The sequence below is a fragment of the Taudactylus pleione genome, unplaced genomic scaffold (genome assembly GCF_031769625.1).
Source record: "Taudactylus pleione unplaced genomic scaffold, aTauple2 ptg000403l, whole genome shotgun sequence".
In the NCBI taxonomy this organism is placed as follows: domain Eukaryota; kingdom Metazoa; phylum Chordata; class Amphibia; order Anura; family Myobatrachidae; genus Taudactylus; species Taudactylus pleione.
The window spans coordinates 2,801,396-2,817,867 of NW_028284805.1; the positions used below are offsets into that span (position 1 = coordinate 2,801,396).

The 16,472-nt window shown below is 51.5% G+C and overlaps 1 protein-coding gene across 1 annotated transcript in view; it reads left to right on the forward strand.

Moving 5' to 3' along the window:
- The window catches only part of LOC148506456 (uncharacterized), a 59,913-nt gene that overhangs the window by 19,272 nt on the left and 24,169 nt on the right, over positions 1 to 16,472 (forward strand). Inside the window, 7 exon segments of the mRNA XM_088446716.1 lie at positions 1,693 to 1,787; positions 6,346 to 6,534; positions 6,944 to 7,123; positions 13,290 to 13,481; positions 13,693 to 13,816; positions 13,935 to 14,032; positions 14,195 to 14,300. Of these exon segments, the coding sequence (XP_088302842.1) occupies positions 1,693 to 1,787; positions 6,346 to 6,534; positions 6,944 to 7,123; positions 13,290 to 13,481; positions 13,693 to 13,816; positions 13,935 to 14,032; positions 14,195 to 14,300 (984 nt within the window).

Below are 16,472 nucleotides of genomic sequence, written 5' to 3' on the forward strand. Positions count from 1 at the left end.
TCCATCGACGCTCCGTACCTTCTTCCTCAGCGTCAGGACCTATTGTCTCAAGGGCCCTGCCTTTACCCGGATCTGGGTCGGCTGTCTTTGATGGCGTTGCTCTTGAGACAGCCATCTTAAGTTCTCGGGGCTTCTCGGGTTCGGTTATTAGTACCATTCTCAGGGCACGCAAGCCTGCATCTGCACGGATTTACCACAGGGTGTGGCGCACTTACTTTCAGTGGTGTGAGTCCAGAAACTATGATCCTCAGGTGTTCCGAGTTTCTAGGATCTTGGAATTTCTGCAATCAGGCTTGGACCTAGGTTTACGTCTTGCCTCCTTGACGGTTCATGTGTCCGCGCTGTCTGTGTGGTTCCAACGAAGGATCGCTACACTGCCAGATGTTCACACTTTTTTCCAAGGTGTTCTCCGAATCCAGCCTCCCTTTGTGCCTCCTGTGGCTCCTTGGGACTTGGCGGTGGTTCTTCGGGTCCTGCAGGGTCCTCCTTTTGAGCCTCTTGAGTCGGTGGAACTCAACTGGTTAACGTTTAAGACTGGTTTTTCTCCTGGCAATTGCTTCTGCCAGGAGGGTGTCAGAATTGGGGGCGTTTTCCTGTCGTCCCCCTTTTCTGATTTTTCACCAGGACAGAGCAGTGCTTCGCACGCATCCTGAGTTTCTACCTAAAGTGGTTTCGAAGTTCCACATCGATCAGGAACTTGTTGTGCCAGCTTTTCAGTCACCTGATCTTTCAGCTGGTGAGACTTCCTTGGATGTAGTCCGTGCTCTCAGAATTTATGTGGACCAGACTGATTCCGTTAGGAAGTCTGATTCATTGTTTGTCCTCTTTGGTTTTCACAGGAGGGGTTGGCCTGCCAACAAACAAACGTTAGCCCGTTGGCTTTGTTCTGTTATTTGTGAGGCTTATGCACAGGAGGGTTTACCTGTTCCAGCCTCCGTTAAGGCTCATTCCACTCGGTCTGTGGGTCCTTCTTGGGCTGCTAGACGTGGCGCCTCTGCTGTTCAGCTACGTAAGGCGGCCACCTGGTTTTCCATTCATACATTTTTGAGGTTCTATACATTGGACACCTTTGCCTCTCAGGATGCATCCTTCGGGCGCTGGGTTCTCCTTTCTGCACAGGAGCGTCCCTGCCCTTAGTTGAACTGCTTTGGGACATCCCCAAGGTCAACCCTGTGGACCCCCTATGGACCCTGAAGTAGAAAACAAGAGATATGGTAAGAACTTACCTTTGTTATCTCTGTTTCTACGAAGTCCATAGGGTCCACAGGGCACTCGCCCTGACATACCTGGCTTCATATGGGCTGTGTGGCTGGTCACCGGTTTTCCATCTCCCATATCTGTGAGTATGGTTTCTTGTGTGTTCCAGTCTTCCTTCTCTCTGTTTAGTCTCCTCCTCTGGCCTTGGCTGCTTACCAACTGAGGTGCCTGTGGCTCGTGGGCGGGGTATAGAGGAGGTTGGACCCAAGTGCATCCTGGGAGCAGCAAAAGCTTTAACATTCGTGGTGCCCATGGATCCAGATCCAGCTATACCCCAAGGTCAACCCTGTGGACCCTATGGACTTCGTAGAAACAGAGATAACAAAGATAAATTCTTACCATATCTCTTGTTATTTATTCCTAGGTAGCTGAGCTGTGAGGAACCGGAGAGTCTTTACTAACGATCATGTGACTGTGACACCCGCCCTGTATAAGTCATGAATTCAAAGAGGATGGATAAGGACAGGAGTCACATGACTGAGAGGATATTACATATCACCCTGGAGATTATCTACCTGCTGACTGGGGAGGTGAGGGAGTGTGGGAGTGTCACAGTGACATCACTATTATCTCTATTACTAGCACAGGGACATGACTGGAGAGGTGAGGGAGTCTGGGAGTGTCACAGTGACATCACTATTATCTCTATTACTAGCACAGGGACCTGACTGGGGAGGTGAGGGAGTCTGGGAGTGTCACAGTGATATCACTATTATCTCTATTACTAGCACAGGGACATGACTGGAGAGGTGAGGGAGTCTGGGAGTGTCACAGTGACATCACTATTATCTTTATTACTAACACAGGAACCTGACTGGGGAGGTGAGGGAGTCTGGGAGTGTCACAGTGACATCACTATTATCTCTATTACTAACACAGGGACCTGACTGGGGAGGTGAGGGAGTCTGGGAGTGTCACAGTGACATCACTATTATCTTTATTACTAACACAGGAACCTGACTGGGGAGGTGAGGGAGTCTGGGAGTGTCACAGTGACATCACTATTATCTCTATTACTAACACAGGGACCTGACTGGGGAGGTGAGGGAGTCTGGGAGTGTCACAGTGACATCACTCCTATCTCTATTACTAACACAGGGACCTGACTGGGGAGGTGAGAGAGTCTGGGTGTGTCACAGTGACCAGTGGCGTAACTATATATTTTGCTCCCCCCAGCCAAAAAATTTCTGGTGCCCCCCCCCTAAAAAAACAAAGACAAAGAAGAAGTATAAAGATTACATATTTATTATATTTAAGAACTAAATACATTAAAAAACTTTGCAAGCCCCATACATTATGATGCAGGTGGTGGTAGTAGTGTGGGGAAAGGGTGAGGATGAGATTAGTAGTAGTAGTGCAGAGAAGGGGGCAGGATGGGAGTTTCAGTGGTAAGGAGGGGACAGAAAAGGAGTATCAGTGGAATCCAGGGGGCAGGATGGGAGTAGCAGTGGAAGGCAGGGGGCAGGATGGGAGTAGCAGTGGAAGGCAGGGGGCAGGATGGGAGTATCAGTGGAAGGCAGGGGGCAGGATGGGAGTAGCAGTGGAAGGCAGGGGGCAGGATGGGAGTATCAGTGGAAGGCAGGGGGCAGGATGGGAGTAGCAGTGGAAGGCAGGGGGCAGGATGGGAGTATCAGTGGAAGGCAGGGGGCAGGATGGGAGTAGCAGTGGAAGGCAGGGGGCAGGATGGGAGTATCAGTGGAAGGCAGGGGGCAGGATGGGAGTAGCAGTGGAAGGCAGGGGGCAGGATGGGAGTAGCAGTGGGAGGCAGGGGGCAGGACTGGAGTAGCAGTGGAAGGCAGGGGGCAGGATGGGAGTAGCAGTGGGAGGCAGGGGGCAGGATGGGAGTATCAGTGGAATCCAGGGGGCAGGATGGGAGTATCAGTGGAATCCAGGGGGCAGGATGGGAGTAGCAGTGGAAGGCAGGGGGCAGGATGGGAGTAGCAGTGGAAGGCAGGGGGCAGGATGGGAGTATCAGTGGAAGGCAGGGGGCAGGATGGGAGTATCAGTGGAAGGCAGGGGGCAGGATGGGAGTATCAGTGGAAGGCAGGGGGCAGGATGGGAGTAGCAGTGGAAGGCAGGGGGCAGGATGGGAGTAGCAGTGGAAGGCAGGGGGCAGGATGGGAGTAGCAGTGGAAGGCAGGGGGCAGGATGGGAGTATCAGTGGAAGGCAGGGGGCAGGATGGGAGTAGCAGTGGAAGGCAGGGGGCAGGATGGGAGTAGCAGTGGGAGGCAGGGGGCAGGACTGGAGTAGCAGTGGAAGGCAGGGGGCAGGATGGGAGTAGCAGTGGAAGGCAGGGGGCAGGATGGGAGTAGCAGTGGAAGGCAGGGGGCAGGATGGGAGTAGCAGTGGGAGGCAGGGGGCAGGATGGGAGTAGCAGTGGAAGGCAGGGGGCAGGATGGGAGTAGCAGTGGGAGGCAGGGGGCAGGACTGGAGTAGCAGTGGAAGGCAGGGGGCAGGATGGGAGTATCAGTGGAAGGCAGGGGGCAGGATGGGAGTAGCAGTGGAAGGCAGGGGGCAGGACGGGAGTAGCAGTGGAAGGCAGGGGGCAGGACGGGAGTAGCAGTGGAAGGCAGGGGGCAGGACGGGAGTAGCAGTGGAAGGCAGGGGGCAGGACGGGAGTAGCAGTGGGAGGCAGGGGGCAGGATGGGAGTATCAGTGGAATCCAGGGGGCAGGATGGGAGTAGCAGTGGAAGGCAGGGGGCAGGATGGGAGTAGCAGTGGAAGGCAGGGGGCAGGATGGGAGTATCAGTGGAAGGCAGGGGGCAGGATGGGAGTAGCAGTGGAAGGCAGGGGGCAGGATGGGAGTAGCAGTGGAAGGCAGGGGGCAGGATGGGAGTAGCAGTGGAAGGCAGGGGGCAGGATGGGAGTAGCAGTGGAAGGCAGGGGGCAGGAAGGGAGTAGCAGTGGAAGGCAGGGGGCAGGACGGGAGTAGCAGTGGAAGGCAGGGGGCAGGACGGGAGTAGCAGTGGAAGGCAGGGGGCAGGACTGGAGTAGCAGTGGAAGGCAGGGGGCAGGACGGGAGTAGCAGTGGGAGGCAGGGGGCAGGACGGGAGTAGCAGTGGGAGGCAGGGGGCAGGACGGGAGTAGCAGTGGGAGGCAGGGGGCAGGACGGGAGTAGCAGTGGGAGGCAGGGGGCAGGACTGGAGTAGCAGTGGGAGGCAGGGGGCAGGATGGGAGTATCAGTGGGAGGCAGGGGGCAGGATGGGAGTAGCAGTGGAAGGCAGGGGGCAGGATGGGAGTAGCAGTGGGAGGCAGGGGGCAGGACTGGAGTAGCAGTGGAAGACAGGGGGCAGGATGGGAGTATCAGTGGAAGGCAGGGGGCAGGATGGGAGTAGCAGTGGAAGGCAGGGGGCAGGATGGGAGTAGCAGTGGAAGGCAGGGGGCAGGATGGGAGTAGCAGTGGAAGGCAGGGGGCAGGACGGGAGTAGCAGTGGGAGGCAGGGGGCAGGATGGGAGTATCAGTGGAATCCAGGGGGCAGGATGGGAGTAGCAGTGGAAGGCAGGGGGCAGGATGGGAGTAGCAGTGGAAGGCAGGGGGCAGGATGGGAGTAGCAGTGGGAGGCAGGGGGCAGGATGGGAGTAGCAGTGGGAGGCAGGGGGCAGGACGGGAGTAGCAGTGGGAGGCAGGGGGCAGGATGGGAGTATCAGTGGAATCCAGGGGGCAGGATGGGAGTAGCAGTGGAAGGCAGGGGGCAGGATGGGAGTAGCAGTGGAAGGCAGGGGGCAGGATGGGAGTAGCAGTGGAAGGCAGGGGGCAGGATGGGAGTAGCAGTGGAAGGCAGGGGGCAGGATGGGAGTAGCAGTGGGAGGCAGGGGGCAGGATGGGAGTAGCAGTGGAAGGCAGGGGGCAGGATGGGAGTAGCAGTGGAAGGCAGGGGGCAGGATGGGAGTAGCAGTGGGAGGCAGGGGGCAGGACTGGAGTAGCAGTGGAAGACGGGGCAGGATGGGAGTGTTGGTGGGAAACGGAGGACAGCATTGGAGTGGAAGGACTCGCTGGGAAGGTCACAGTATGCTAAAGGAGAATCTATAGGGGTCCCCTTATCTCTGCTGCTCCCAGGTCCCGGCCGCTGTCTCCTCATCCATGAACAGCGTTGTAGGTCCGTCCATGACCTACAGTGTATACTGTACAAGATCTCAAGCTGTTGCACATTTTGTACACTAGAGGGCAGTATAACACCAATTAAACACAAAATACAGTTCTGCAAACTGACAAATGGCCGGTCCCACTTTATAAGATTTGCCTCTTTACAAAGTATAACCAAATGGGCACTATTATAATTTATTCTGTATTCTCCATAACATGCACCATCCCCGGGCGCCTGTATATCTGTCATGCACATTGTACGTATAATAATGTCAATCACTGAATAGCTGTACAGATAACTGTTACCTTTAAGAAAGTGAGAGATGTCTTCTAGCTGGTCCTCCCGGTAGCCGCATTGTTTGCTCAGCAGGGGCAGGTGTTTCAGGTACTCCCGGCAGACGTGGGTTGAATATAACTTGCTCAGTTCTCTGAAGACCTTCCCCCAAGCTTTTATCTCCTCTTCTTCAGCCTCACACAGAACAGACAGTGGAAAGCAACACCTGGTGTTTCCTGCTCCTCTTACTTCCATTCACACTGCAGCATGCCAGCGCCTACCCCTCTCCTGAGTCTCCTCCCCCTCTGCTCCTTGCGTGGTTCAGCGGACCTCCAGGAAGCAGCTCCAGAGTACAGCGCGACCCACATTACATCGTGGGTGGGCAGGCAGGCAGGCAGCGGAGTCTGAGGGAGGGGGACACTGCTTAGGACAGCTTTCGGGTTGTGTTCCACAGGCGAATGCAAATCCCCGGAGCAAGGCAGCTGGCACTTGCTGACATATGAATCAGCCTGTGCCATGTAGAATGTAGTAGTGTAGCAACGGGCCCTGGCCTCTTACCCTTAATCGCCCCCAAGCCGCCGCAGGGTCTGCGGGGGCTGTTGTTACGCAACTGACAGTGACATCACTCCTATCTCTGTTACTAACACAGGGACCTGACTGGAACAATGAGTAATGCTGGGAGTGTCACTATCTATTCATAATTGTACATTATTGTCTCTCAACACTTAGGATTACACTGTAATGAGGACAGCTGCTGAGCATGTAACACCGAAGACCTGTTACCCTGTGTCAGGAGGACTGAGCAGGACCCAGAGCCCCATCACGGTGCCTCCACCTCACTCACTGATACATGAGAGACACAATGGCCAGAAGATCCTGGAACTCACCAACAAGATCATTCAGCTGCTGACTGGAGAGGTGACTGCTGGGAATGGGACATTATACAGTAACACCAGGGGATGTGTCTGGGTGATGACTGGAGAGGTGACTGCTGGGAATGGGACATTATACAGTAACATCGGGGGATGTGTCTGGGTGATGACTGGAGAGGTGACTGCTGGGAATGGGACATTATACAGTAACACCGGGGGATGTGTCTGGGTGATGACTGGGGAGGTGACTGCTGGGAATGGGACATTATACAGTAACACCGGGGGATGTGTCTGGGTGATGACTGGAGAGGTGACTGCTGGGAATGGGACATTATACAGTAACACCAGGGGACGTGTCTGGGTGATGACTGGAGAGGTGACTGCTGGGAATGGGACATTATACAGTAACACCAGGGGATGTGTCTGGGTGATGACTGTATCATTGTGTGTGTCAGGTTCCTATAAGGTGTGAGGACGTCACTGTCTATTTCTCCATGGAGGAGTGGGAGTATATAGAAGGACACAGGGGTCTGTACAAGGACGTGATGATGGAGAATCACCAGACTGTGAAGATGGATATTACTGACTGGATATTAAATCTCTTCCTGGACATCATCTGTCTGCTGACTAGAGAGGTGAGGGATTCTGGGAATGTCACATCATCCTTGTCTCATCCATGACAGCAGAGGCCTGTAGACTATTGGTACATAGGACATTGGTGATAAAATAGTGAGGTAGGCGGTAATAGATTCTTTATACATGTGATGTTTTCTTTGCATTATTTTTTTTTCTTCATTCAAACTTTATTTCTTCTTCAGGGTCCATATGCTCCACAGGGAGACCTTGGGGTGTAGGTGATGGCATGAACATCTGGGCACCACGCAGTTAATTTTTAACTCCCAGGATGTACTGAGCCACTCTCCCTATACCCCGCCCCCGAGCCAGAGGCACCTCAGTGTCGTTGGTGCCCGGCCGGAGTCGGGTCTCCATTACGCAGCCCTTGAATTATTTATTTTTATGATTTATTTAGTTTTTACTTTACTAAATAGAGCCCACAGCAGCAGACTGTCCATAGGACGTCTGTGCTGCCGCTCCATCATTCGTCCGATGCCATAACCCTAGTACTGATCTGGGGATCTCGGCGGGCAATTCGGGGGTCAATGCTAGCCAGGGCCCCCGGTGAGGACCCAGACTGCAGCCGGATTACAGAGGACAGGTAAGGCGGCGCGTTAAGGCAGTCAATACCTCCGGTCTCAGGGGACAGACAGGAGGTCCTGGGTGTGGACGCAGGCTCCAGCCACCGCGCTCCACTGGACCACTAGGGACACTTTGCTGCAGGAAACCAGCATCACGGGGGTTAATGACCAGGCAGGGGAGACTGCTTCCCTGTTTTAGTGGCTTCTCCCATCAGCTCAGCACGGCTTTCCACTGCGATCCGGCTTTGCTGAGCTGCTCTCCTCCTCTGGCCACACCCCCTCTGAGGTCTCCGGCGGCCATTTTCTTAGTGGCAGAGTCGCAGCTCTCTCAGGACAGTGTGAGGTCCAGTCCCCCTATATACATCTCCCTTGGGTCAGCGTATGTAGCACTATAGCCTACCAGACCCTGAGTCTGCGTGATTGATTATAGTGCCATTGTGCAGGTTCATTTCTGCATTGTATGTGTCTTATGCTAGCCGTGTCTGTCTGTGTCTATTTTCTTTCACAAACTGTCAGTATATATCTTTACCTTTTCTCTGATTCATGTCCTATCCTACAAACGTAGTCAGTGTGTTTCTGATTTCTCACATATATAAAGTATTTGTGAGACTTGTCACATACTGTTGTGTGGTGCACTGTGCCATATCTGAGCTGTGTGCTCCTGCAGCTTGACAGGACCAGTATTTTGCCTTCCGACTAGTATCATTTATACTCAGTGGTTGCATTATACCCAGTGCCATATTGTGTGCTTTATTGCTCCACAGCTATGTCTGAGAGGGACAATAATGTGCGCTCTGCTGTGCCCACTTTGCTATCTTACAAATCATGTGCTGCAGGTTTAAGTGAGGAGGAGATGGTACAGGATGGATTATGTGCAGGGTGTTATAATCCACCAGGCCCTTCTAATGTCCCGGTTCCTGTGCAGGAGCCCCCTTGGGCTTCTTTTTCTCAGGTCTTGGCTACTATTGCTGGCCGCTGAGTGGTGCCAGCTGTTTTCCCCTCTATGGGGTTACCTCAGCAGTCGTTTTTTCCCTCACAGGGATTGCCACAACAGATTACTGCTATGCAGATTCCTCCTGTGCCCCCGCCATGGGAAGATACGCTTTCTACTTCTACTTCCGTACAGAGCCTGGCGGCTACCTCTACTGCCCTTCAGACCATGGTGCAGGGGGAGAAAGCCGTGAAGCCATCTAAGCGTCCTATGGTGTCATCACAGTCCACGCAGCTCTCAGAGTCTGAGATGTCATCTGATGACGGAGAGGTTGCGGATGTCTCTAGCCCTGCGTCCCCTCCGCAGGAGATGGAGACTCGGTATAGGATTAATATTCCTGTTTTGGTGCCGGCTGTTACAGCTGTGTTAGTCATAGAGGATGACGAACCAGCTCCTCAGTCCAAGCACGCTCTGTTTGTACAGATAAGGGTAACTTCTGCGGAATTCAGAAATGTTTGGCTGATTGTTATCCATTTCCTGAAGTTCATTACACGAAATGGAAATCATCCGCTGCGGTGGATTCACATGTAATGCGATTAAATAAAAGTGCTATGTTACCTATGCTTCCCATTTCTTCCCTGAAGGTTAGGAAGGTGGAGGTTTGCCTGAAGTCTATATACCCTCAGATGCTTTTGGGGCTCAGATGACTTTGGTTGGTAACATCAGAGATGCAGCCACTTATATTGGGGAGCCTGCTCTGGATATCAGTCTCCTGACTTCCAGAGTCTCGGCTGTGCCTGCTCGCCGATTCCTGTGGTTGCATTCTTGGAGGGCTGATGCTGATTCCAAGAAAGGCCTAGAAGACTTACCGTACAATGGGGAAATACTGTTCGGCCCTTACCTGGACAAGATTGTGAGCACGTTGGCAGCGGCAAAATCTGCATTTGTGTCTTTGGCTGTGGTTTCAGTGGCCACTTCCTTTTGGTCCTTTCATCCTCCAGTTAAGCCCAAAGGTCAGGCCTTTCCAAGGCCGTCTGCTTCCAAGAAGGCTGTCAAACCCAAGAAACAGGCCTGGAGTACAAGACGTCCTGCTTCCAAGTCAGAGTATAATCCCTCAGTCTGACACGATGGGCCTCCCTCTGGGGGATCCCAGAGTGGGAGGCCGACTTCAGTTCGCCCAGTGCTGGTGTGAAACAACCGCAGATGCTTGGGTAAGAGAAGTGGTCTCTCACGTTTAGGCCCTCTCATTTCTTCGAAGACCTACTCACCAGTTTTTTCTGCACAGGTCCTTTTTCGGACACGAACAGGGCCTTACAGATCCAGAAAGCCATACAGTCCTTTCCACAAGCAGGGGTTATTGTGCCGGTTCCACTGTATCAGCAGGGATTGGTTATTATTCTACTCTCTTTTTGGTTCAGAAGTCGAATGGGTCTCATCGGCCTATCCTCAACCTCAAATCCTGAACAAATACCTCAGGGTACTGCGGTTCAGGATGGAAACCATACTCTCTATCATACTGGCGATGGAGCCTGGGGATTTTATGGTATCACTGGATATTCAGGACGCAGAGCTAAATGTACTTATTGCGTTTCCTATACAACAGCATCACTTCCAGTTTTGGGCCCTACCTTTTGGCCTCCCACAGCACCTTGAGTGTTTACCAAGGTTATGGCTCTCATGGCGGCCCATCTGCGGGGACAGGGTGTTCGTCTGCTACCATATCTGGACGACCTCCTGCTCTTGCCGGTTTCTCCAGAAGTGTTACACCACCATTTGCAACTGACACTTAATGTTCTTCAGACATACAGGTGGTTAATCAATTGGACAATGTCCTCCCTGACTCCTTCTCAGAGGATACTTCATCGGGGAGCCCTATTGAATTCTCAACAGTAGAGAATCTTTATGACTGCAGAAAAGATATCCACACTGCAGATGTGATTACGCAGATGCCTCCACAGTCGCCAAGTGTCCATTCACTCTGCGATGCAAGTTCTGGGATCCATGGTGTCCAGGCCTCTGCAGCAGCTAATCCTCTACAGGTGGAATGGATTACCCCATCGGATAAGGGATGGTGTTCTCTCTGGAGGTGCGTCTGTCTTGGTGGCTTCAGACCTCTCATCTGACCAAGGTTCGTCCCTTTTGGATCCCGGACTGGGTGATCCTGACAATGGTCAGTCTCCGGGGTTGGGATGCAGTGATCGGTCCACACTCTTTTCAGGGTCGTTGGACATCAGTGGAATCAGCTCTGCCAATCAACATATTGGAACTTCTGGCTGTCTTCAGGGCCCTCAAGCTGGCCAGACGCATACTTCAGGGGAAACCCATGCAAGTTCAGTCAGACAACGCCACAACTGTGGCTTACATCAACCATCGAGGAGGTACTCGAAGTCAGGTGGCAATGACAGAGGTGTCACGCATTCTGACATAGGCGGAATGTCATCTCCCAGCCATATCGGCAGTGTTCATACTGGGAGTTCTCAATTGGGATTGGGACGTCCCCATCCTTCACAACATGCATCCCGGGGAATGGTCTCTTCACCAAGAGGTGTTTCAACTCCTAGTGTACAAATGGGGCCTCCCAGAGGTGGACCTCACGGCCTCCTGACACAATCACAAACTGCCATTGTACGGGTCCAGGACCAGAGATGCCTAGGCGATCTTAGTAGACGCTCTGTCGGTAAAGTGGACCTTCCAGTTTGCGTACCTGTTTCCCCCAGTCTCCCTTCTTCCTCAAGTCATTCGGAAGTTCAAATAAAAAGGAGGCACGGTCCTGCTGGTAGCTCCAGCGTGGCCCAGACGTCACTCGTACTGAGTTCTTCAGAGTCTCTCCATCGACACTCCATTGCTGTTCCCTCAACGTCCGGACCTGTTATCTCAAGGTCCTTGCCTTTACCCGGACTTGGGTCATCTGATTTTGACGGCGTGGCTCTTGAGACTTCCCTCCTGGGGTCCAAAGGTTTTTCCTGCTCTGTAGTTAACACTATGCTCAGAGCACGTAAGCCAGTCTCTGCCAGGATTTACCACAGAGTGTAGCATATTTACTTTCAATGGTATCTTGCCAGAGATTACGATCCCCTGGTGTTTTGAATTTCCAGAGTATTGGCTTTCCTTCAAGCAGAATTGACTCTCGTTCTCCGCCTAGCCTCACTGTAGGTGCATGTGTCTGCTCCATCAGTGTGGTTCCAACGAAGGATTGCTCCTCTTTCTGATATTCGCACCTTCCTCCAGGGCGTCCTCTGGATTCAGCCTCCCTTTGTCCCCCTAGTGGCTCCTTGGGACTTGCCTGTTGTTCTTCGGGCTCTCCAGGCTCCTCCATTTGAACCCCTGGACTCAGTGGAACTCAAGTGGTTGACAGCGAATACTCTCATTCTTCTGGCTATAGCGTCCGCTAGAAAAGTGTCAGATTTAGTGGAGCTCTCTTGTCGCTCTTATTTCTGATATTTAACCAGGACAGGGCTGTGCTTCATACTCACCCTGGTTTCCTTCCTAAGGAGGTTTCTAGTTTCCACATTAATGAGGAAATTGTAGTCCCGGCCTTTCAATCTCCAGACCTCTCGGCAGGTGAGGCCTCATTGGATGTGGTACGTGCCCACAGGATTTATGTGGACCGTACCAGTTCCCTTCGGAAATCAGACTCCTTGTTTGTGCTTTATGTATTTCACAAGAAGGGATAGCCAGCCAATAAGCAAACATTGGCTAGATGGCTTCGTATGACGATCTCTGAGGCTTACACTTGGGAGGGCCTTCCTGTTCTGCCTTTTGTGACTGCTCTACTCGGTCTGTGGGTCCCTCGTGTGCAGCTCGCCGTGGCGTCTCGGCTGTTCAGCTTTGTAAGGCGGCCACATGGTCGTCTGTCCAGACCTTTCTAAGGTTCTATGCATTTGATACTTTTGCCTCTCAGGAGGCTTCCTTTGGGCGCCAGATTCTCCTTTCAGCGCAGGAGTGTCCCCACCCTTAAATGGACTGCTTTGGGACATCCCCAAGGTCTCCCTCTTGAGCCTATGGACCCTGAAGAAGAAAATTAGTTATGGTAAGAACTTACCTTTGTTAACTCTCTTTCTTCGAAGTCCATAGGGTCCACAGGGCACCCACCCTGACGCATCTGTGCTTCAGATGGGCTTCGCTCTGGTCACTGGTTTTCCTTCTCCTTCTATGTGAGAATGTGATTCTTGTGTGTTCCAGACTTTCTTCTCTCTCTCTTATCCTCCTCCCGCTTTTGGCTTATTACGAACTGAGGTGCCTCTGGCTCAGGGGCGGGGTATAGGGAGAGTGGCCCAGTGCATCCTGTGTGTTAAAAATTAACTGCGTGGTGCCCGGATGTCCATGCCATCACCTACACCCCAAGGTCTCCCTGTGGACCCTATGGACTTCGAAGAAAGAGACTTATTAAAGGTGAGTTCTTACCATAACTCTCATAACAATTTGTAAGTTTGACCAGTGACCCTGAACTGACCAGAATGTGCAAAATCAATTTACTCTTTACTATCTAAAATATCAGCCCGATATGTAGACTGTCTTTAAAGAACTGAAATATAATTTAAGGGGTAATTGAAATTTTAATTTTATGATAGTTTTGTCTTCTTCTAAATCAACAAATTATAAAGCTCTTTATTAATATGGTACATGTATATAACTATGTATTGTTCACAAGGTAGAGTATAATGTTTTACACAGGAATACACATTAGTGAAGAAGACATCTGGTGAGCGTGTGACACTCAGCAGCCGTCTCTGTATGTCAGGAGGACTGAGCAGGACCCAGAGCCCCATCACGGTGCCTCCACCTCACTCACTGATACATGAGAGACACAATGACCAGAAGATCCTGGAACTCGCCAACAAGATCATTCAGCTGCTGACTGGAGAGGTGACTGCTGGGAATGGGACATTATACAGTAACACCAGGGGATGTGTCTGGGTGATGACTGGAGAGGTGACTGCTGGAAATGGGACATTATACAGTAACACCAGGGGATGTGTCTGGGTGATGACTGGAGAGGTGACTGCTGGGAATGGGACATTATACAGTAACACCAGGGGATGTGTCTGGGTGATGACGGTATCATTGTGTGTGTCAGGTTCCTATAAGGTGTGAGGACGTCACTGTCTATTTCTCCATGAAGGAGTGGGAGTATATAGAAGGACACAGGGGTCTATACAAGGACGTGATGATGGAGAATCACCGGCCCCTCACATCACTGGGTAAGAGGAGACTGTCATTTCATGTAATGGAGAGAGCAGCTATGGGACCACCTATATACACATCATCTGATAATCACATATATATACAGTGTAATTAGTCGCTGTGTGTCTCCTACAGCTGGAGCCAGTAACAGGAATACCCCAGAGAGATGTGCCCGTCCTCTTTATTCCAAGGATCATACGGAGGAGAATCACAGTGTCCTACAGGAGGATCAGGTAGGTGGGATTCAGGGAGTTGCCCAATACCAAAGTGAAGCTACAGTATATGATCTGTAGGACAGCTGTGCGGGTCTCATACACTGATGTCTTCTGTTTACTCTGAATTAAATCAGTCATTATTATATGTGTGTTATTTATATTGTCTTGTGGGCTATTCAGGTTGAAGAATTTGTTAAAGTAGAAGTTATAAAGGTAGAAGAAGAGACGTATGTGATGGGTGATCAGCAGTGTAAGGAGGAGGAAATCCCTACAGCTATCAGCACAGGTGAGTAATAATCACTAAGTACAGAACAGTCACATATTCTCCTTGTTCTGTCACTACAGCAATCTCTTATCCTACACCCTCCTCTGTCACTACAGCCATCTCTTATCCTACACCCTCCTCTGTCACTACAGCAATCTGTTATCCTACACTCTCCTCTGTCACTACAGCAATCTCTTATCCTACACCCTCCTCTGTCACTACAGCAATCTCTTATCCTACACCCTTCTCTGTCACTACAGCAATCTCGTATCCTACACCCTCACAGACTATGGGTTATGCTAGTAATTGGGGACAACGTCTTATTGTCCAGGAAAGGGTAGATATATGGTAACTTATTAGACTCTGGAGAGTGGAGGCTTCTCATCCTCAGATCTAGCTAGAACCTACACACTTCTTGGCTTCTAATACTCTTACTGTGGCTGATGTCCTGTCCCCTGTGGCAGGGAGATTTCTGTCTCGGAGTCTGGATGCCTACCCTCTGGAGCCCGTTTTTGACCAGGGGGAACAGGCTGGAGCAGACATCCTGGATGTTTTCTAGTTGGGAGATACAGAGGTAACATCCCCCATTCCAGGACTTCCATCTTCCTGCTAAGGGCTGAACTTTTTTCCCAGGCAGCCTCATGCACAGAGGGAGAACATTACCCTCTGTCCAGTCCACTGGCAACAATGTTCAACCTCTGCAGGTGGCTACATGTGCACAGTGCAGGTATCCTTGTTCATTGCTTAAAGGGCCTGAGGCTAGATTACCCCTACTGTATCCTGTGTCAGAACTGTACAAAAGAGAAGGAAGTCTGGAACACTCTCACAGAGAAGGAGACAGAAAATCGGTGACCAAAACTAAGCCCATCTGAAGCCAGGTGCATCAGGGCGGGTGCCCTGTGGACCCTATGGACTTCGAAGAAAGAGTTAACAAAGGTAAGTTCTTACCATAACTCTCATTTTCTAATTGAGAGTCCATAAGCTCCACAGGGAGACCTTGAGGATGTCCCAAAGCAGTCCTTTTAAGGGACTCCTGCGCTGAAAGGAGAATCCGGCACCCAAAGGAAGCATCCTGAGAGGCGAAGGTATCAAAGGCATAGAACCTCAGAAAGGTCTGGACAGGACACCACGTGGCCGCCTTACAAAGCTGAACAGCCAAGGCGACACGGCGTGCTGCCCACGAGGTACCCATAGACCGAGTAGAATGAGCAGTAACAGAAGCCGGAACAGGAAGGCCCTCCTGAGTGTAAGCCTCTGAGATAGTCATACGAAGCCATCTAGCTAATGTTTGCTTATTAGCTGGCCATCCCTTCTTGTGAAATCCATATAGCACAAATAAGGAGTCAGATTTCCGAAGGTACAGTCCACACAAATCCTGAGGGCACAGGCCTCACCTGCCGAGAGGTCTGGAGATTGAAAGGTTGGGACTATAATTTCCTCATTAATGTGGAAACTAGAAACAACCTTAGGAAGGATACCCAGAAATGGGGAGCGACAGGAGAGCGACCCTAAATCTGACATTCTTCTGGAGGAAGCTATAGCCTGAAGAAAGAGAATCTTCGCTGTTAACCACTTGAGTTCCACTGAATCCAGGGGTTCGAAGGGAGGGCCCCAAGAACTACAGCCATGACCCAAGGAGCCACTGGGGGGACAAAGGGATGCTGAATCCGGAGGACACCCTGGTGGAAGGTGCGGATATCCGGTAGAGAAGCAATCCTTCGTTGGAACCGTAGTGACAGAGCAGAGACATGCACCTTCAGTGAGGCTAGGAAGAGACCAAGGTTCAATCTCGCTTGAAGGAAGGCCAGAACTCTGGAAATCAGAAACACCTGGGGGTCGTAACCTTTGGGATGACACCATTGAAAATATGTATGCCACACTCTGTGATAGATCCGAGCAGAGGCTGGCTTATGCGCTCTGAGCATAGTGTTAACTACTGAGCTGGAGAATCCTTTGGACATTAGGAGGGATGTCTCAAGAGCCACGCCGTCAAAGACAGACGGCCCAGGTCCGGGTGAAGGCAAGGACCCTGAGACATCAGGTCCGTAAGTTGAGGCAACAGCAATGGAGTGTCGATTGAGAGACTCTGAAGATCTGAGTACCAATGATGTCTGGGCCAACTGGCGCCACTAGCAGGACAGTGCCTCTGTCTTGTTTGAATTTCCAAAGAACTCGAGGAAGAAGGAAGACTGG